Source organism: Choristoneura fumiferana, chromosome Z, assembly GCF_025370935.1.
Source record: "Choristoneura fumiferana chromosome Z, NRCan_CFum_1, whole genome shotgun sequence".
In the NCBI taxonomy this organism is placed as follows: domain Eukaryota; kingdom Metazoa; phylum Arthropoda; class Insecta; order Lepidoptera; family Tortricidae; genus Choristoneura; species Choristoneura fumiferana.
The window spans coordinates 16,039,028-16,056,041 of record NC_133472.1 but is presented as its reverse complement, the minus strand read 5'-3'; the positions used below and the strand labels follow the sequence as shown (position 1 = coordinate 16,056,041).

Sequence of the window (17,014 nt, the reverse complement as noted above, 5' to 3'; positions counted from 1 at the left end):
ATAAAACAAAATCAGCATTTTCGAATTCTTCCATCGTTAATTTAAATAGAGAACACTCCGCCTTAACACACTAATACACACTTTAATAAAAAAAAATACTTTTCGAAATCCCCGTTGCTTCTATAACTCGGTCTTGAACCTTTTTAAAATATTTACGATCAACACTTTTCTTGAAACTTTCAGTTTATTTACAAAATGAATGAATAAATTTATTTACCAATATAAACTTATAGAAAATACAATCATATACCTAAGAGCTAAATACTACTAAATAATAAATCTACTAGCTAACTTAAAAATAATATTTTCACCTCAGCACCTCAAACAGGCAGGTTTTGCTATGAGAAATCAGTGAGCAAAATCGCATTTTGCTCACTCCGTGAGACAAAGTAACTTTTTAATTATTTTTTTTTAAATGCTGAGTACAGTGTTGGGTCTACTCACTGAATTCCAAATATTTTAACCAAAGAGGATTTGAACTTTACTTTGATCTGTCATAATTTCACTTCAACACGAAAATAGCGAGAGATAGATATGATCAAATGTGTTGATTACAATCTTAAATTAAATTTTTGGTATTAAAAATATATAGATACCTAATAAATTACATGACAACGAAATATTTCCAAAATGTAAATTTTCCCGACCTTTTAATAAAGTTTGCAACCTCGTTGCACGAAAGCCGCTTCTCTTGTTTTTTTTTATAAAAGAATTCCGTATACTAGGCAGTATACTACTACAGTTGGAATAAATATTTGTTAAATTGAATTAATTTTTAACAAATCTATTTATGTTTATGTAATATATAATTTAATTTGTAAATCTTAATAAAATTCATATTTAAAGGTTTAATAACATTTATAATAAATTATACGTTTATTGTTCAACCTTTTTAATGACCCCAAGATGAGGCTTTTTGCAGTATTAAAAAATAAGTGTGACATTAGTACAAGAAGTTCTTACAATGCATGTTATGAGTATGAGATTTGCATTGTATCTACTGGACACTTTTTCATGGTTTTAAATGTTATTATTAAGTATATTTGTTTTAATATTCGGATTCTATTTAAAAAAAATGTGTTTGTTTTGTAAACAGGTAGGTATATGTGGTTTTATTCTTATGTTACATTTAAATTATGTTCTCGCTGCTGAGGTGAAAAATTGTATGTGTCACACGAGACCAAAGTTTTTTTGCATCTCGTGTATTTGAATCCCTTGTTGCTCTCAGGATTCTAACCTAGAATCACTCGCTGACGCTCGTGATTCAATTATAGAATCCTTCGCTTACTCGGGATTCAAAATCAACACTCGCAACAAAAAACAACTTTGCTCTCTTGTTGCACAAATAACTATTTTATATTATAAAAAAGACCGCCTCGAATCGTTAATTAATCGTTAATCGTTACTTTACAAAATATTTATATACATTATAAACAATTTCCGGTGATTGGCTATTTACAGAAATACTTTGTTTAAGTTGACTCCCCATGGAAATCAATTTCCGAATAATAACAAACTAAATAAATAAGTAGTGGTTTAAACTGCTCTATATAAATCAATGAAAACACAACGAGTGCACTCTTCGCGTGATCGATTGCTAATACTACTAAGTCAAAAAGACAATTGTCGCAGTATTAAGTGTTCGAGATCGAATATTACGCATTAACTTGTAAAGCCTTACTAGGCTGTGATAGTTAAATTTGTTACATATAAGTACTAGTTTTATTTTAGACTAGCGACCCGCCCCGGCCTTGCACGGGCAAAGTAAAAAAAAAAACAGCCAAGTGCGAGTCGGATTCTCGTACGAAGGGTTCCGTACTTTACAACATTAGACATTAGTATAAAACGTTTGCCGTATGGGAGCCCACCTTAAATATTTATTTTTACAAATAAATATTCTATGAATATTTCAAGCAACTACCTGTTGCCGTTATTATGGGAACACACCTTAAATATTTATTGTAAGTGTAAGTACCTATATTCGGTAGATCTGAGAATAGGATGTAAACTATTTTCCATACTTCTACGCGTATACGGAGTCGCGGGCAACAGCTAGTTCTTGTATAATTATTTATTTCGTATAATACTTTCGATAAAATTTGCTGAGTGGGGGTTTTCGGGGGCGGGCAATCCCAGCTATGGTCTTATTCTAGGAAAACGCGTATTTTCGAGTTTTCGTTCGTTTTCCTTTCGTGCGCAATAAGATCGATAGTTGCATTCCCTCCCATTAACGAGAACGCGGTCGCCTGGCTATATAGCGCACCTTTAGAATGAAAGCGACACAATACGAAATATTCACATTACTAAAATAAACTTTGTATAAAACAAAACATGATCAAGTTTTAAAATTAGAACATTTTGAATTGTGTCGGTTTCGTTCTAATAGGTAAGGCTAAGTTCAGATGACAAGCGCTTAACGCGCGTTTTGACAGCGCGCGTTTACAACTAGGCACATACCTACATTTTATTCAGGCCGTACATATCCTAACGAGCGTTTTAATAACATTAGCATTTGTACCTACGGCCCGAATAAAATGTATGTAAGTAGTTGTAAACACGCGTTATCAAAACGCGTGTTAAGCGCTTTTCATCTAAACCAGTAGTTCCCAAACTTATTTTTCTCGTGGACCACTTTCAAAATTTTACTGGTTTCGGTGGACCCCCTGCTGCTACATTTCTACCACATTCTTAAAGTCGCCAAAAAATAAAAATTATGTCGCTTCTGAGTTCTGTCCAGTCGCTTGCCCTATTAAAATTTTATCTGCTTAGTTAGGTACTTAAAACAATGTAGGTAGGCCCTTATAAAAACTATGCTTACATTTTGGCTCTTTAATATCAAAAGCAGATAAATTTTCGTGGACCCCCATTAACATCTTATGGACCCCCATTTTTTGTTCACGCCTACGTAGACCCCCAGCAAGTCTCCCGTGGACCCCTGGGGGTCCACCTGGACCACTTTGGGAATCACTGATCTAAACGTACGAGTAGGTACCCTACAAATTGGTGTCTTGGTTTCGAATTCGAATGCCCTTCAGAAATACCTACCTAACGAAGTATTTTTATATTTCTTTATACTATTTTTTTTTTTAGCAGGTACCTAATTATTTTTTAACTTCCATGAAACTAAAACTAGGTATTCCATAAAAGAACTCCAAACAAAGCTAGTCACCAAGGTACTACTTAGAACAGATTACCCGTAATTCTAACAAATTAATCTTCTACATGAATAAATAAATTAATGTTCATTAGCAGGCAATTATTATTATTACCATACTATTGCGAAACGGTTCCACGGTGGCCTAATAGTCCCATATGACTGTACAACAAGGTGAGAATCAGGTCAGGGAGCACGCTGGTCATACAGGATGCTAGGTATTACGATTAATTCTACTGGCTACGACCTCCTCATTACTACTAAGACATGTTAAATGGTGTAATTGAATAAAATTTGTTGGCAAGCCATGATCCTGGACGCGCTGTCAACTCGTGACCCGTGCCCTGCGTCCAGGTCGGGGGGCACATGTCCATCTTGACAAACAGAATTGTTAACGCTCATCAACCCAGTTACATATTCACCTCTGAGGAATCATTGGAGATGAGGTCATAAGTAAGTATGTCGCCTATATGAAACGTTAATCTGGCTAGTGATTAATGTACCTAAATTATTGGAACAGTCAAGTAGCACAGATACCATTTTCTCGCTTGCCGCGCAGAGGGATCGATTTTCAAACGCCTGTGAAATTATCACTTTCTACAAGCTTTCTACGTAGTGATAGATAGGTAAGGTATATACCGTGTGAAAAAATAGACCAAATAAAAAAATATTCTCTTAAATTTTAATTGACAAATTTCATTATACATGATATACTAGACTAAGTTAAAATTATAACAAAAAGTAAATCTGGCAATAAATGGATTTGAATTTGAAAAAATAAATAAAAGAAATCTTTAAAAAAGTCATAAGTCAAAAACTGTCACAAGCAGGATGTTCATACTCAGCATAAATATTCTTCACTATAAGAGGTACTCACAAAAAAAAACCCAAGCCCATTTGATGTAATGCCCGGTTCACATTATTCCATGGCAGTAAGACCGTTCCAATGTATCGCTACACTGGTACGATTTTACTGGAATAATGTGAACCGAACCGGGTATAAGGATAAGGGCCGACTTACTACGTAAACCCGACTATGGCCTTTGTTAAGTAATTACTTATTAAATCCTGTACCGTTATTCGAAGCCTACCAATATAATGAGAGAGGCGCTTCCGTTTCCTTAACGTATCATATAATTGTCTGTAGATTTTATTATCTCGCTACCCCCTCCACCGCCAGCCCTGGCGAGCGAGCTTATTTGTATTGCGCTGCTCGCTCCTTGCCTCATTGGCGTTTTGTTTCCCGTCAAGAACGGTCGAGCTCTGTCACTAAGACTAGCTACAATTTTTAAATTACGAAAAAAGACCGCTACTTCTACGTATCGTAAGTTTTTGAACTTTTTACTTTGAACTTTGAGCAATTTTAACGGTAATTGCCGTTCGTGTCTAATATTAACTGTTTTAACCCGTCTGTAGGGAAAATTGTGTGTGCAGTTACTAATTTTGCAGCGACGATGAACATGTCACGTGACGATATGGAAGAGGCAAAGAAACAAAGGGACTCCGATAGTTCAAGTTCATCATCGTCATCAAGTTCCAGTAGTGACTCATCATCATCAAAGAAAAAGAAGCGACATCGTAAAAGCCGCCGTCAAAATAGTTCGAACCGTGCGTTAAAGAGATTAGCGAAGGAGGTGAGTCTATTACGTAACTTAGTTCATCATCCTACCGCTAGTACCCCGATCTACCCTCATTCTCAACAGAATTCAGAGTACGTTGACCATAATATTAGTCGCGATTTATATGAAGACGTAGAACCCGAAATTAACGCTGACTCTGAAACTCCGGCTCAGTCCTTATTCTCAATAAATTTAGAGACCTCTCTAAAGGAACCTACAATTCCTAGAACCCCGGATAATTATCTCGAAGTTTTACAAAAATTAAACCGGTTCACCAGTAAGACATGGTCTGAGGTTAGATATTTGGACGTACAAAAACAATACACTCATTCTCCGGGTTTTGTGGAGTTAGAAACTAATGAAGAGGTATTAGCTTATGATACATCCAAGACGTTATCTTACACGGAGAGGTCGTATGCTGCGCTTACTTTTGCGTTACTCAAACAGAAAGAAACAATTGAAAACAACATACGTGTTTTTCTTGACTGGGCTAGAGATAGTAACGAACTGTCTTTTTCGCAAATTAAGAACAAATTAGAGGGCCTTTTTGACGCGGGGGACTTTCATAAAGTCTCCGTCGATACCTTGCAGCTTGTGTGTGGCCACAGAGCCGACATGATTCAACAAAGACGCGAGCATATCTTGAGATCAGTCAAGGACCCCCTAGACAAATCCAATTTACGCAAGATCCCTCCTACCGCTTCAAACCTGTTTGAGCCCCAGGGTTTCACAGCCGCATTGGAGAAAGCGGGCGGAGTCCGCAAGGCATTCTGGCCCCGACCGAAGCATACCACAGGTGCTTCTGCTGCGCAAGCAGGTAGCAGTGGAAACATGCAGCGTCCCGCGCAGGGGTCAAACGCTTTTAATTTGCCTGCGCAAGGCGTTCAATTCCATAAGAGGCGTGGCCCTCCTCAAAGCACACCCGCGCAGGGTATGTGCAACCACCATCCCGCGCAGGGACCAAGCTCCAGTTTTTGCCAACATTGTCCTGCGCAAGGATCAAACAATTTTGGGGGACAGAGGGCACATCCACGACCCGATAATAACACCTATCGTCCCAGGAATTGGCGGTCCAACAGAGGCGTACAAGAGCCACGTAACGCCAAACGTGGCGCATCCCCTACCCACAAGGAGAGGTATGGAAAACGGAGGCGGTTTTGACTCGGGGACCTTTCAGGCGGGTCAGATACAAACCTATTACCAGCACTGGGTGAAATTACGGGCTCCGCCGTTCATTTTAAAAATAATAAGGGGTTACCGCATCCCATTCATAGAAAAACCGCCTCTCATAATGCCTTCTCAAGACTCGAGATTTTCGATGCCAAAGTCACCGGAGATGACAGAAATAATTCAGAAACTAAAGGACCAGGGCGCTCTAGAACCTGTCAAACAAAGTCCCAGTTTTCTGTCAACAATGTTTATGGTTACAAAGAGCGACGGCTCGCTCAGACCTATTTTCAATCTTCGACCCCTAAACTGGTTCGTACGAACCAAGAGTTTTCGCCTCATAAATGTTATGAAGGTCGCAGATTTTGTTCAAAACAACGACTGGCTAGTGAAAATAGATCTGTCACAAGCGTACTTTCATATTCCAATTGTAAACAGTCACAGAAGGTTCCTTCGCCTTGTTTACGACGGCCAATTATTGCAAATGACTTGTCTACCATTTGGCTTGAGTTCGGCGCCTCAGATATTCGCGGCGGTCTCGAACTGGATTGCCCAGGTTCTAAGGGAGAGTGGAGCAAGAATCCTGGTCTATTTGGACGATTTTTTGATCGCTCACCAGAGCCTCGATACCCTAAAAGTTCACACAGATCTGGCAGTAAAAACTCTGCAGAAACTAGGATGGGAGATAAATTGGAAAAAATCCGTTCTGCTCCCCCAGACTTATCTCGAATATCTAGGTGTAACATGGGACCCCTGGAAAGACGAAAAGAGTCTCCCCAAAAAGAAAATACAAAAAATCCTGAATTTCATCACAAAAATTCTTCACCAAAGGTCTGCGACTCTCAAGGAGCTCCAATCCCTAGCCGGGTTATTGAATTTTGCCAGTTTCGTGGTACCAAGGGGTCGCCTAAATTATCGATACATACAGAGAAGAATAAACCAACTTCTTCACCAGGATTCGAAGAAGCGTTTTCCACTTACCGAGGAACTAGTGAAGGAAATGGATTGGTGGATGAGCAATTGCCAATGCTCGTCATCAATACAGATCCCCCCGCCTACACATTATCTGACAACCGACGCATCGGACTTGGCATGGGGTGGAAAGCTAAACAATCTGCATTTTTCGGGTCTGTGGACTACCCGCGAGAAGGAACTTCATTGCAACAAAAAGGAAATGATGGCCATAATCAAAACGTTACAGCAGGCGTGCAAGCGGGAACTATTCAGAGCCTCATTACTTGTTCAGAGCGACAGCCGAACGGTCGTAGCGTACTTAAGAAACGAAGGCGGCACTCGATCGGACACATTAATGGAATTAACTTACCAAGTTTTCCGGCTTTTGGATATGTATCAGATTCAGCTAAGAGTCTACCACCTCCCCGGAATATACAATGTCGAGGCCGATCATCTCTCGAGGCTCCAGGTACTTCCAGAGTGGCACTTGCTGCCGCAAGCAACGGCGACCATATTCCACAAGTGGGGAACGCCGGAGATAGACCTGTTTGCATCCAAAATCGCACAGGTGACACCAGTTTATTGCACGCTAGACCAAAACGACGATCAAGCAGCGTTTTACGACGCCTTAAGCCAAACTTGGAACTTCAAGCTAGCCTGGGTTTTCCCGCCACCGTGCCTAATTCCCAGAGTCCTTCACCATATGAATCAGGCCACGGGGATATATTTAATCGTAGCCCCGAAGTGGGACAGAGTATTTTGGCGGGCGGATCTGAAGAGCCGAGCTCTGTCACCCCCACACACGATATGGAACCTAGAGAAGGTTCTGATAGACGTTGCAACCGGATATCCCCCGACGAAGGTGGGGGACATGACACTGGAAGTTTGGAGATGTGGGGGTGGTCTAGGGATATAGAAACCTGGTCCACGCAGCAAAAATCCCTGCTTTTATCGAGCTGGCGCCCTTCGACCTTAAAAACATACGAAGCGGCATGGAAGCGATGGTTTCTTTGGGCTCAGAATAACAATGTGAATCACACGGCGCCCACAGGATCCATATTGGCTAGATATTTATCAGATCTACATCAGAAGGATGGCCTTGCTTACAGTACTATTTTGGTACATAAATCTGTGGTATCATCCCTTTGTAACGCTGATGATTCAGGTACTTTAAGTTCTCACAAGCTGGTGAAACAGGTACTCAAAGCAATTGCCCTACAAAAGCCTAAAATCGCAAAACCACCAGTGTGGGATACTTCGGTTTTGGTATCCTACATGTCATCTAGACAAATAAGATCTGAAAATCTATATGACGTATCAAGACATACTGCTACTATACTACTCTTATGCTCAGGTAGAAGGGTACATGACCTAACGCTTTTGTGCATTGATCCTGACCACATGACTGAATCCGATGATCACACTATCCTGTGGCCACGATTTGGATCCAAAACAGACTCTGCCGACTATAGACAATCGGGCTGGAAGCTTTTCTCCAATAATCTATGTCAAGCGGCAGATCCCGTTTATTGGATCAAAAGGCTCATAGAACTTTCTAAACCGCGCCGAGAAGTATGTAAAAATTCTAATCTTTTTCTCACTATCACGGGGATCCCCAGACCAGCTTCACGAACAATCATTGCAGGATGGGTAAAAACGATGCTACGTGACGCTGGAATCAAAGCAACACCAGGAAGTGTTCGAGCAGCAGTTGCCTCTAAGAATTGGGTAGACAATTTTCCCTTAGATAGTATCTTGGAACAAGGTAACTGGCGGTCCGGTGACACTTTCAGATTATTTTACCGTCGAGAAGTCATTCAATCAAATCCTAGAGTTGAATCAAATAATTTGAGTAATCTTTTTCAATGTACATAATTATGTAAGAATGGAAGTTCATTGTTAATTTAATTTATAATTCTTGATTATATTCCATCTATTGCCACTGACATAGATCAATTTGATTTTTCTATATTATATTGAAAATAAATACCTATGATTTCGTAAATATTGCATTTTTAAGGCTACCCTTTACCTGTAAATTACTAAGTCAATTAAGTAAATAATAAGGTTTTCTGTTAGACGGGTGTCTCTCCCGACTTGGGGTCACATTGGCGTCTTGTCTTCCACCGCCAGGCGATAACAAACACGTCTCATTATATTGGTAGGCTTCGAATAACGGTACAGGATTTAATATGGGCGTTTTACCTTACAATAAAACGCTTATTAAATACTTACCTTATTCGAAGCCTACCAAATAAGCCCTGCCTGGCGAAAAATGAGCCGCAATGAGGCAAGGAGCGAGCAGCGCAATACAAATAAGCTCGCTCGCCAGGGCTGGCGGTGGAGGGGGTAGCGAGATAATAAAATCTACAGACAATTATATGATACGTTAAGGAAACGGAAGCGCCTCTCTCATTATATTGGTAGGCTTCGAATAAGGTAAGTATTTAATAAGCGTTTTATTGTAAGGTAAAACGCCCATATAAATTTTATATTGCCCGAATCCAACTCGTACTTGGCCTTTTTAGGGTTCCGTAGTCAACTAGGAACCCTTATAGTTTCGTTATGTCTGTCCGTCTGTCAGTCTGTCTGTCTGTCTTTCCATCTGCGGCTAAGCTCAGACACTGTTAGTACTAGAAATCTGTAATTTGGCAAGAATATACATAGTAGTCACGCCGACAGTGGTAACATAAAAAAATAAAAAAATTTTTTAGGGTACCTACCTCCCATAGACGTAAAGTAGGGTGATTTTTTTCTCAACTAATCCTATAGGGTGGGGTTCCGTTGGATAGGTCTTTTAAAACCATTGGGGAGTTGCCAGGACGAAGACTCGATTCAGAGATGTATTTGCTTTATATTCAACTTTAAAGTGAACATTTTCATTAAAATCGAGCGCCCCATATAAAATATAAACTGTTGGGTGGAAAAATTAAGGAAGAACAAATTTACGAGGAAAATTGTAACGGCTAAGATTGCTTGAATTATTAGCAGTTTAAGAGTAAACGGCATAACCTACGGCATAAAATATATCCCTGAACTTGGAAGATTCCGTACCTACACAACACGAAACCCTTAGAAAATATTACCTACTTGATTTTTTTCGTAATGGCTACACGACGGTGTCCAACACGCTCTTGGCCGGTTTTTTTTTAATTAAGAAACAAATCAGAAGAGGCCGTAGGTTTCCTTCCTTTCAAGGGGCGGGTAAATAGTAGGTAAGTAAACACATTTTGCTTAATTTTAGTTTTAATGATAATAAAAATATGTCAACACTTTTAAAACATCTCTATTTCAATAAGCGAGTTACTTAATTATATACATTAATATAAACACGATGGTAAAAGTATATCATTTACATTAGGTAAACCACTCATCGATTTAAGGCTGCCGGCTATGTGCGTTCGAATTGTCGATGTTCAAATGTGTCCTGCAGTTCACACTATGACGCGCAGTTAACTGCGTTCCATTTTATTTTAAGTTGGACAGGATCCGTCTAATCTGATATATTGTATTCCAATCCAATTTATGACAAGCGTAAACCAAGACGCCAACCAACCATAGAGACATTTAGTGATGTGAAAACCTAGAACCTATTGCAAAATAATTAATCTGTTCAGTAAATCGATTATTTATTAATGAAATAGATCAACGTATTTTTGTCTATTTTATTATTTACAATACTTAATTTAATCCCAAAAACTGTTTATTCAATTATAAAAGCATTAGCTATTTTTTAATTTTAAGGAAAGTAAATAAAAATCGCTTATTCATCCGCGCATTAATCGATTTTTAAAATTACAAATTTTCCACCATCTCAACGCTAATAACTATAAATAACTTCATATTTTGACGAAGATTTTTTAAATGAAAAATAAATATTAAAATCAATTGATTGTTTGTGAAAAAGGTGATTGGACGTCTAGTTAAATAACACGAATTATAGATAAATGTGTTATTGATTCGATCCAGTGGGTGTTTATACAAGAATTTTGATGAAATAGGTTTGGTTTACTTTAAATAAATTGGATAGGCATAACGTATACTATAACCAATTAAAAAGTCAATATTTTTTTACAATGCACGCGCTATTCATATGTTGGGCATATTTATAGTGATAGCAAAAACATTAACAATAGCATAACAAATAAATTGACTAAGGAACTAAGTTGAACACAGGCGGCGCACACGGCTATATACCGGTATGGGTTGGTGAGGCCGTAGCTTAGAAGCAGCTTTTGCCATTCGTTTTTCTCCCAGCGGTCCACCCTCACTGGCGACCTAAATAAGAATATAATTATTTACTGTTAAATACAGGCAAACCCTATAAAGCACAACTAGATAAAACATCAAAACAAAATCAAAACGATTATTCTGTTAATAGTTTAATAGGTCACAAACTCTCACATATTTTTTTTACACTACCCGCATTTTCGTAAAGACCGTAATTGTCAAGAAGAATGCGCCATAAGAAACTTGGCAGATAGCCATTTTTTTTTTCAAAACAATAGTTACGTACCGTAAACTACTTCAACTTTGCCCTCTGGTCCTAACATTGCCTGATTCGATTTAGAGTCGATAACTCAGCACCCTTTAGGTTTTTAAACTTTTATCCCCCCGTAATAATAATTCCCGTGTAGATAAAAGTTTAAAACCCATAAGAGTGCTAAATTATCGACTCTAAATCAAATCAGGCAATGTTGGGGCCAGAGGGCAAAGTTGAAGTAGTTTACGGTAAATAACAATTCCTTTAAGTATTTAAGTTAGCAAAACAAAGTAAATTAGTAATATGTCGATAAATAAATTATCATTACATGGGTTGCAGGTCCACATTTTAAGAAGATGTAGGGGGATCTTTGGTTAAGTTTTTAACTCTAAACATCTAACTAAAACGAAGGTCGGGGCCTAAATGATGAAGCGATGGCGACACTCGGTGATGCCGCAGCGACGCGATTATTATTAATTGAAATAGCGCTGTTTCACATTACAGATCATTTGAAAACTGTCAGAGACATAGTTATTATCAAAATCATGTCGCATGTCGCATATTTAATGCAGTGAAAAGTACCTATTTGTTTTACGGATTAAGTTGTCGCGACACCATTAAAATTATCTTCTATTCATTGTAATAATTCATGATCGATTTGCATTTTCCATGATAATGTATCAATGTCAAGTCAACATAACAAAGGTGCAACAGACCTGCGCAGAATTAGAGAGAAACTCCCGCCATCCCCCAACTCCGTGCAGTGGTTGATAATCATCTTGTCAGGAGTGAGTTTCAAAACTCTGATGACTTCCGGGTGTCGCGGTGGATCGTCCGGGTACCACATGTCTTAAACAAATACGGTAGCAAAATTGAGAAACAATAAAATCATTAAGTACCACCTTCTTGCTGGTAAAATAATGACGTCAAAATGGAAAAAAAATAAGTAAAGAAACTGTATTTTTAATTCATTAGGTATTAACGCTTTTCGTTATCGTGTTTTAGACGTATGGCTCTTTGTATTAGAAATAAATACTCGTAGTACCTGGGCGATCGAGCTCCAAACTCGGTAACAAGCGTTTTACCGGAGATAAGAATAAGCTAGATCGATTTTTCATCCCCGAAAACCCCTACACATCAAATTTCATCGAAATCGTTGGAGCCGTTTCCGAGATTCTGATTATATGTATATATACACCGTTTTTTTTTGATATCCGTTAACTTTAAGGGGACAATTTACACAGCTCAAATGAAGTTAATTTCTCTAAGACGCTAGTGGCCTTACTTTTACTGTTTAAAAGATAATCAAGAGTTAAGATAATTAATTATTGGGATTAAAACAGCGTAAAGGTCCTTAATTTATGTTTTTTTTTCAAAAACTAATTCGTATTTAATTCACACATATTTACGAGTAGCAAAAGAAAGTTTAATATGTGGATTTTTTTGATGCCTCTTATGTGTCACGTCAATGTAATTTGCCAAGTTTGTATATTTTACAATTTAACAATTAAAAATGAATGCGAAGCTATTTATATGCAAGAAAAAAAGATTATTATTTCGAAAAATATTTTTTTTTTCAACTACTTGAAAATGTTTATTATCGGGTAGTTCATATCAATGAACTGAGTCGTCTGCCAAAGTTAACGGATATCAAAGAAAATACGGTGGTATACAAAAATTTCTCATTTAAAGTCATAGATAGATAAGCATTAACGAGCAAAATAAAACTGCTGTGCTGGGTCACTTCGCATCTTATAGGTATTCCACACAAAGCGACATTAATAATAATGAGATGAATAATGAGTAATGCAGAGTATTTAACAAATGCCTATCAAAGAGCATAACAAAAAATAGTTATAAGTCTTTAGCATTGTGGCTACCAGGCAGGAACACGATGATAGCCATACGAATGATTCGATAATGGTATAAATAAGGTTTGGGTATTGTTGATTTTCATTGCAAAAAGGACCAACCTACACCCCTGGATCTCATTTCCCTCTCCCCAGGCCTCCACTGCTCAGCCGTCCAGAGCCCTGGCTCGTCCGGTGAATACACGTATGTCTGTTCCATGGTTTGCCCGTCTTCGTCCCACAACACTCGTAGGCGTCGTTCCTGGTACATGTCGCGCTTTCTCCGCTTGAACCGCACATCCCGCCATGAGCCTGACAAAGAGTTACCAGACCAAGGATTGCTCTTGTGTGACCGCCAGCTACTATCGTTATGAAGTCTTCGTCTTATCTGCAAAGTTTTACTAATTAGGTATATAAATATTTATAAACAGATCAGACAAGACAAGACAAATATACATGCTTATTGGTTTACTCGCACACAGTCGCATTTGCAATCATCGTGTCTCTCTGTCAAATGTGTTGAGGTGAAGGTAGAAAAAGACAATGAAAACAACTGTGGTTGCTAATATGCGGTAGCTTTGGGTGCCGAAAGCTCGTTTTAGTATCTACCTACATACTAACTACTCCAGCGGGTCAAACCACCGAGGTTAAAATTAAATTTTACGAAAATTGATACACATGTTTTGTATGTTTCGACTTGACCAAAAATTTAAAAACCGGGTAGTTCCTATCAAGAAACTAAGTTATCTGTCAGAAAAACATGGTGCAAATAATAACGTTTCATGAAAAATTATCTAACTGACAAACGGCGGAAAGAGATATTAAAATAGATACTTAAACTTAATCCAAAATACGTATTTAGAATTCATTTTAATAATAAATAAAAAGACATTTATTGCCACATTAAAAAAAAAATACAAAAATAAAAAACAACAGACACGTTACAAATATGTGGCAATAGGCTCAAGCTCAGCATTCACAGCTGCCGGTCGACAACCGGCAGCGCTGATTTTCAGCCTGCGCCCGTCTCACGGCACGTTTTACACAGTCATCTCGCGGCACGTTTTACACAGTCAATACCCAGTTATTTACACAGTTAATACCGGTCTACACTCAAGTACCTACCACAAAAATTACCTCATACATGACTAGGATTCAGACTAGGTAAGGCTGATTGAGTTGGGGTTGGGGAACAAAACGATATAGATATTACTGAATTAATGAAGCATGTAAATCTCAACTGAAGTATAGTGCGAGAATTGAAAGAGTGATTCCAACTGAAGTGCTCTATTTATTATCATTCTATCGCGAATACTTATTCTAGCATGGCTATCGCGTTTACTTAAATACCTACCTATAAATTTATCGAAAAACGAAGAGTATTATCAAGGTGTTTTTAAACATATGTGGAATAGTTATCTCAGCAATTGCACATTTACACAGTAAAAGTTTTCATCTGATTTTTTGATTCTACCTAGATGAAGAAAAGCAATCCATTTTGACGCCGTACACTTTGAACATCGATCTATAAATGGGGAAAAATCCTTAACTATAATGTAAAAATCCTGAAAATAATTTGCAAACATCTGTTATAATGTCCTGAATGAATTTTAATACACATAGGTAGGTGTTTCTAAATAAAACAATCGATAGCGAATATTGTAAAGGCTACTTACGGACCAGTCCTTCCAATCGTCTCGTAGGCCTGCCGTCGCATCAGTTACGTAGAGGGTGATGCACCCTAACCTTATAGGTTTGTTTGTCATGTCTGGAGTGTGCTGCGCGTAACCCACGCCATACCACACCCCGTAAGCATCCTCGATATTCAAATAGTGAGACCACCGCACGCTAGCACCGCAAAAAGATTGCACTCGAAGGGCAATCGATAAAATCATTAAGCAAAATGGCAGCGCAATGAACATGATCTCGTCAGGGCTACACGCGTAATGGGATAAAGCGCGAGTCCAAGACGCGACCGAGCAATTAGCAGGCTGGCCCAGGTAGAAGCAAAACAATCACTTGGTAATATGTTGCAACGTGGTGGTGACCTTTGCAGCCCAGTGCAACACGGCGGATGATGTGCATGGGCGTTTGTTTGAATGAACATCAATACTTAAATGAAACTAGTAAAGTTCTAGTAGCCCGATCGGTCGTATTGTGATCGATGACAAACTAAATAAAAAAACTAACTTATCTTACTTTTTCGTGCTGTGTGCAGATATTATGAGTAGTTCGGTACTCCATATTCCTGCAGTTTGACCCATCATGTATAAAGTTATGCCCCCTTATACTTTAATTTAAGCAGAGAGGGAACAATAGGCAACAATCAGGTAGGTACTGTGGGGACTGTAACTTGGTAAGAGCTTAGGTAATGGGGATCTACGCGCGTGACTTTAAACTTAGTTCAAATAAAATGGATATTTCTTCAATTATTTACATTTATTGTAGAGCTTATTATTAGTTTACAGAGATAGGTCCAGCCGCTCAGGCTGTCGGGAGCCATCTACTAGGCTGTATACCGCTGCCAGGTGGTCAGTTTTACCACCTGCCAGCGGTATACAGCCTAGTCCCTACAGTACCTTGTTTCAGACATAGTATGCAAAAAGTCAAAAAGTAGAGACTAGACAATGCTGAGAATTGCACCAAATCCCACAATCGGCATGTGATGCAGCCAGACTTTTTAGTTAGATAGTTTTTAGTTTAGAGTTTTTTTAATTAAAGCACTATTTAGAAAATACTAGTATATGTTTGAAGAAATCGACATCTGCCTTACCTGCAAAGTATTTATTGGAACTTCTATCACTCCTGCTGGCTCTTGCTGAGGCCACCGGCTTCAAACTGCTAGAAAAATATTTTCATGGATTTTTCGTAGTCGGTTTGATTTCTTATTATATTTTTTATTTTTATTTTTACCCGACGATGGCAAAGCCTAAAAAGTTCTGTAGTCTATGTACCTCCGTTTGTTTTATGTTCCACCGTAACCTATATAAACTTGGTACAACTCGTATTCAGATTTTAACGGAAATAAACGGAAATTATCTGTGAAAATTTAAAGTCTAGTACTAATAAAGACTACCAAAAATGGATTAATGTCTCTGGGAACCTACAACAATTATATACTTATTTTTCGTTACCTGTAGGATTTTCAGTTAGTACATAAGGTACCTACTATCTATAATCGCTTCAAATAACCTTCTAATGCCAGGCTCAGCAATCACGGTCACAATAATATCAGTATACCTACTCGTACTTGGTGTTTTATTATTCGGGTTTGGGTCAATAAGTCATTACTTATCTGTCGCTCTAGTGATAAACTAGACAGTTTACAGTTTTTTTTTAATTTTATTTCACTCGCAATGTTCTTATGTTCAGTATGATTACTTGGAGTTAACACTTGGCATATGGGCGTGCCTTCAGTCAATTTTCAACTTTGACTTCATACAAATAAAGCCATTTTTAGTACGAGTATACAGCTACCCACATTTACAGATTATGTAAAAACTATTTTATTTGTATGACCTCAAAGTTGAAAATTGACTGAAGGCACGCCCATCTGTCAAGTTTTAACTCCATTGACTCCAAGTAATCGTACTGTACCTACTGTATACCTAGTGTCACTTAAGCGCTCGTGAGTATAAGACATGATCTTCAAAAGAGGTTTTCAAATCTTACAAGTCGAATTTCAGCGACATCCAACGATAGGATTGACTTGAAATTTGGTAGATACCGACAAAAATGCTAGTACACTCAACTAAAGTACAGTCAGTAATAGAATGCTTGTAATTTT

The 17,014-nt window shown here is 38.2% G+C and overlaps 3 protein-coding genes across 3 annotated transcripts; 2 read left to right on the top strand and 1 right to left on the bottom strand.

The window, feature by feature from the left end:
- The first annotated feature begins 4,410 nt into the window (after nucleotides 1-4,410).
- Nucleotides 4,411-5,934, top strand: LOC141440994 (uncharacterized). The gene is made up of 2 exons (XM_074105598.1): nucleotides 4,411-4,478; nucleotides 4,604-5,934. The coding sequence occupies exon 2, from the start codon at nucleotides 4,609-4,611 to the stop codon at nucleotides 5,932-5,934; it is 1,326 nt and encodes a 441-aa protein (XP_073961699.1). The 5' UTR covers nucleotides 4,411-4,478; nucleotides 4,604-4,608.
- A 751-nt stretch (nucleotides 5,935-6,685) lies between these two features.
- LOC141438783 (uncharacterized) lies at nucleotides 6,686-9,152 on the top strand. The gene has a single exon (XM_074102747.1). The coding sequence runs from the start codon at nucleotides 6,967-6,969 to the stop codon at nucleotides 8,767-8,769; it is 1,803 nt and encodes a 600-aa protein (XP_073958848.1). The 5' UTR covers nucleotides 6,686-6,966; the 3' UTR covers nucleotides 8,770-9,152.
- A 970-nt stretch (nucleotides 9,153-10,122) lies between these two features.
- Nucleotides 10,123-15,206, bottom strand: LOC141438776 (uncharacterized). The gene is made up of 4 exons (XM_074102736.1): nucleotides 14,904-15,206; nucleotides 13,351-13,615; nucleotides 12,094-12,226; nucleotides 10,123-11,172 (listed from the first exon to the last, which is right to left on the bottom strand). Exons 1-4 carry the CDS (start codon nucleotides 15,147-15,149, stop codon nucleotides 11,001-11,003), a joined length of 816 nt encoding a protein of 271 aa, XP_073958837.1. The 5' UTR covers nucleotides 15,150-15,206; the 3' UTR covers nucleotides 10,123-11,000.
- Between the last annotated feature and the right edge of the window lie 1,808 nt (nucleotides 15,207-17,014).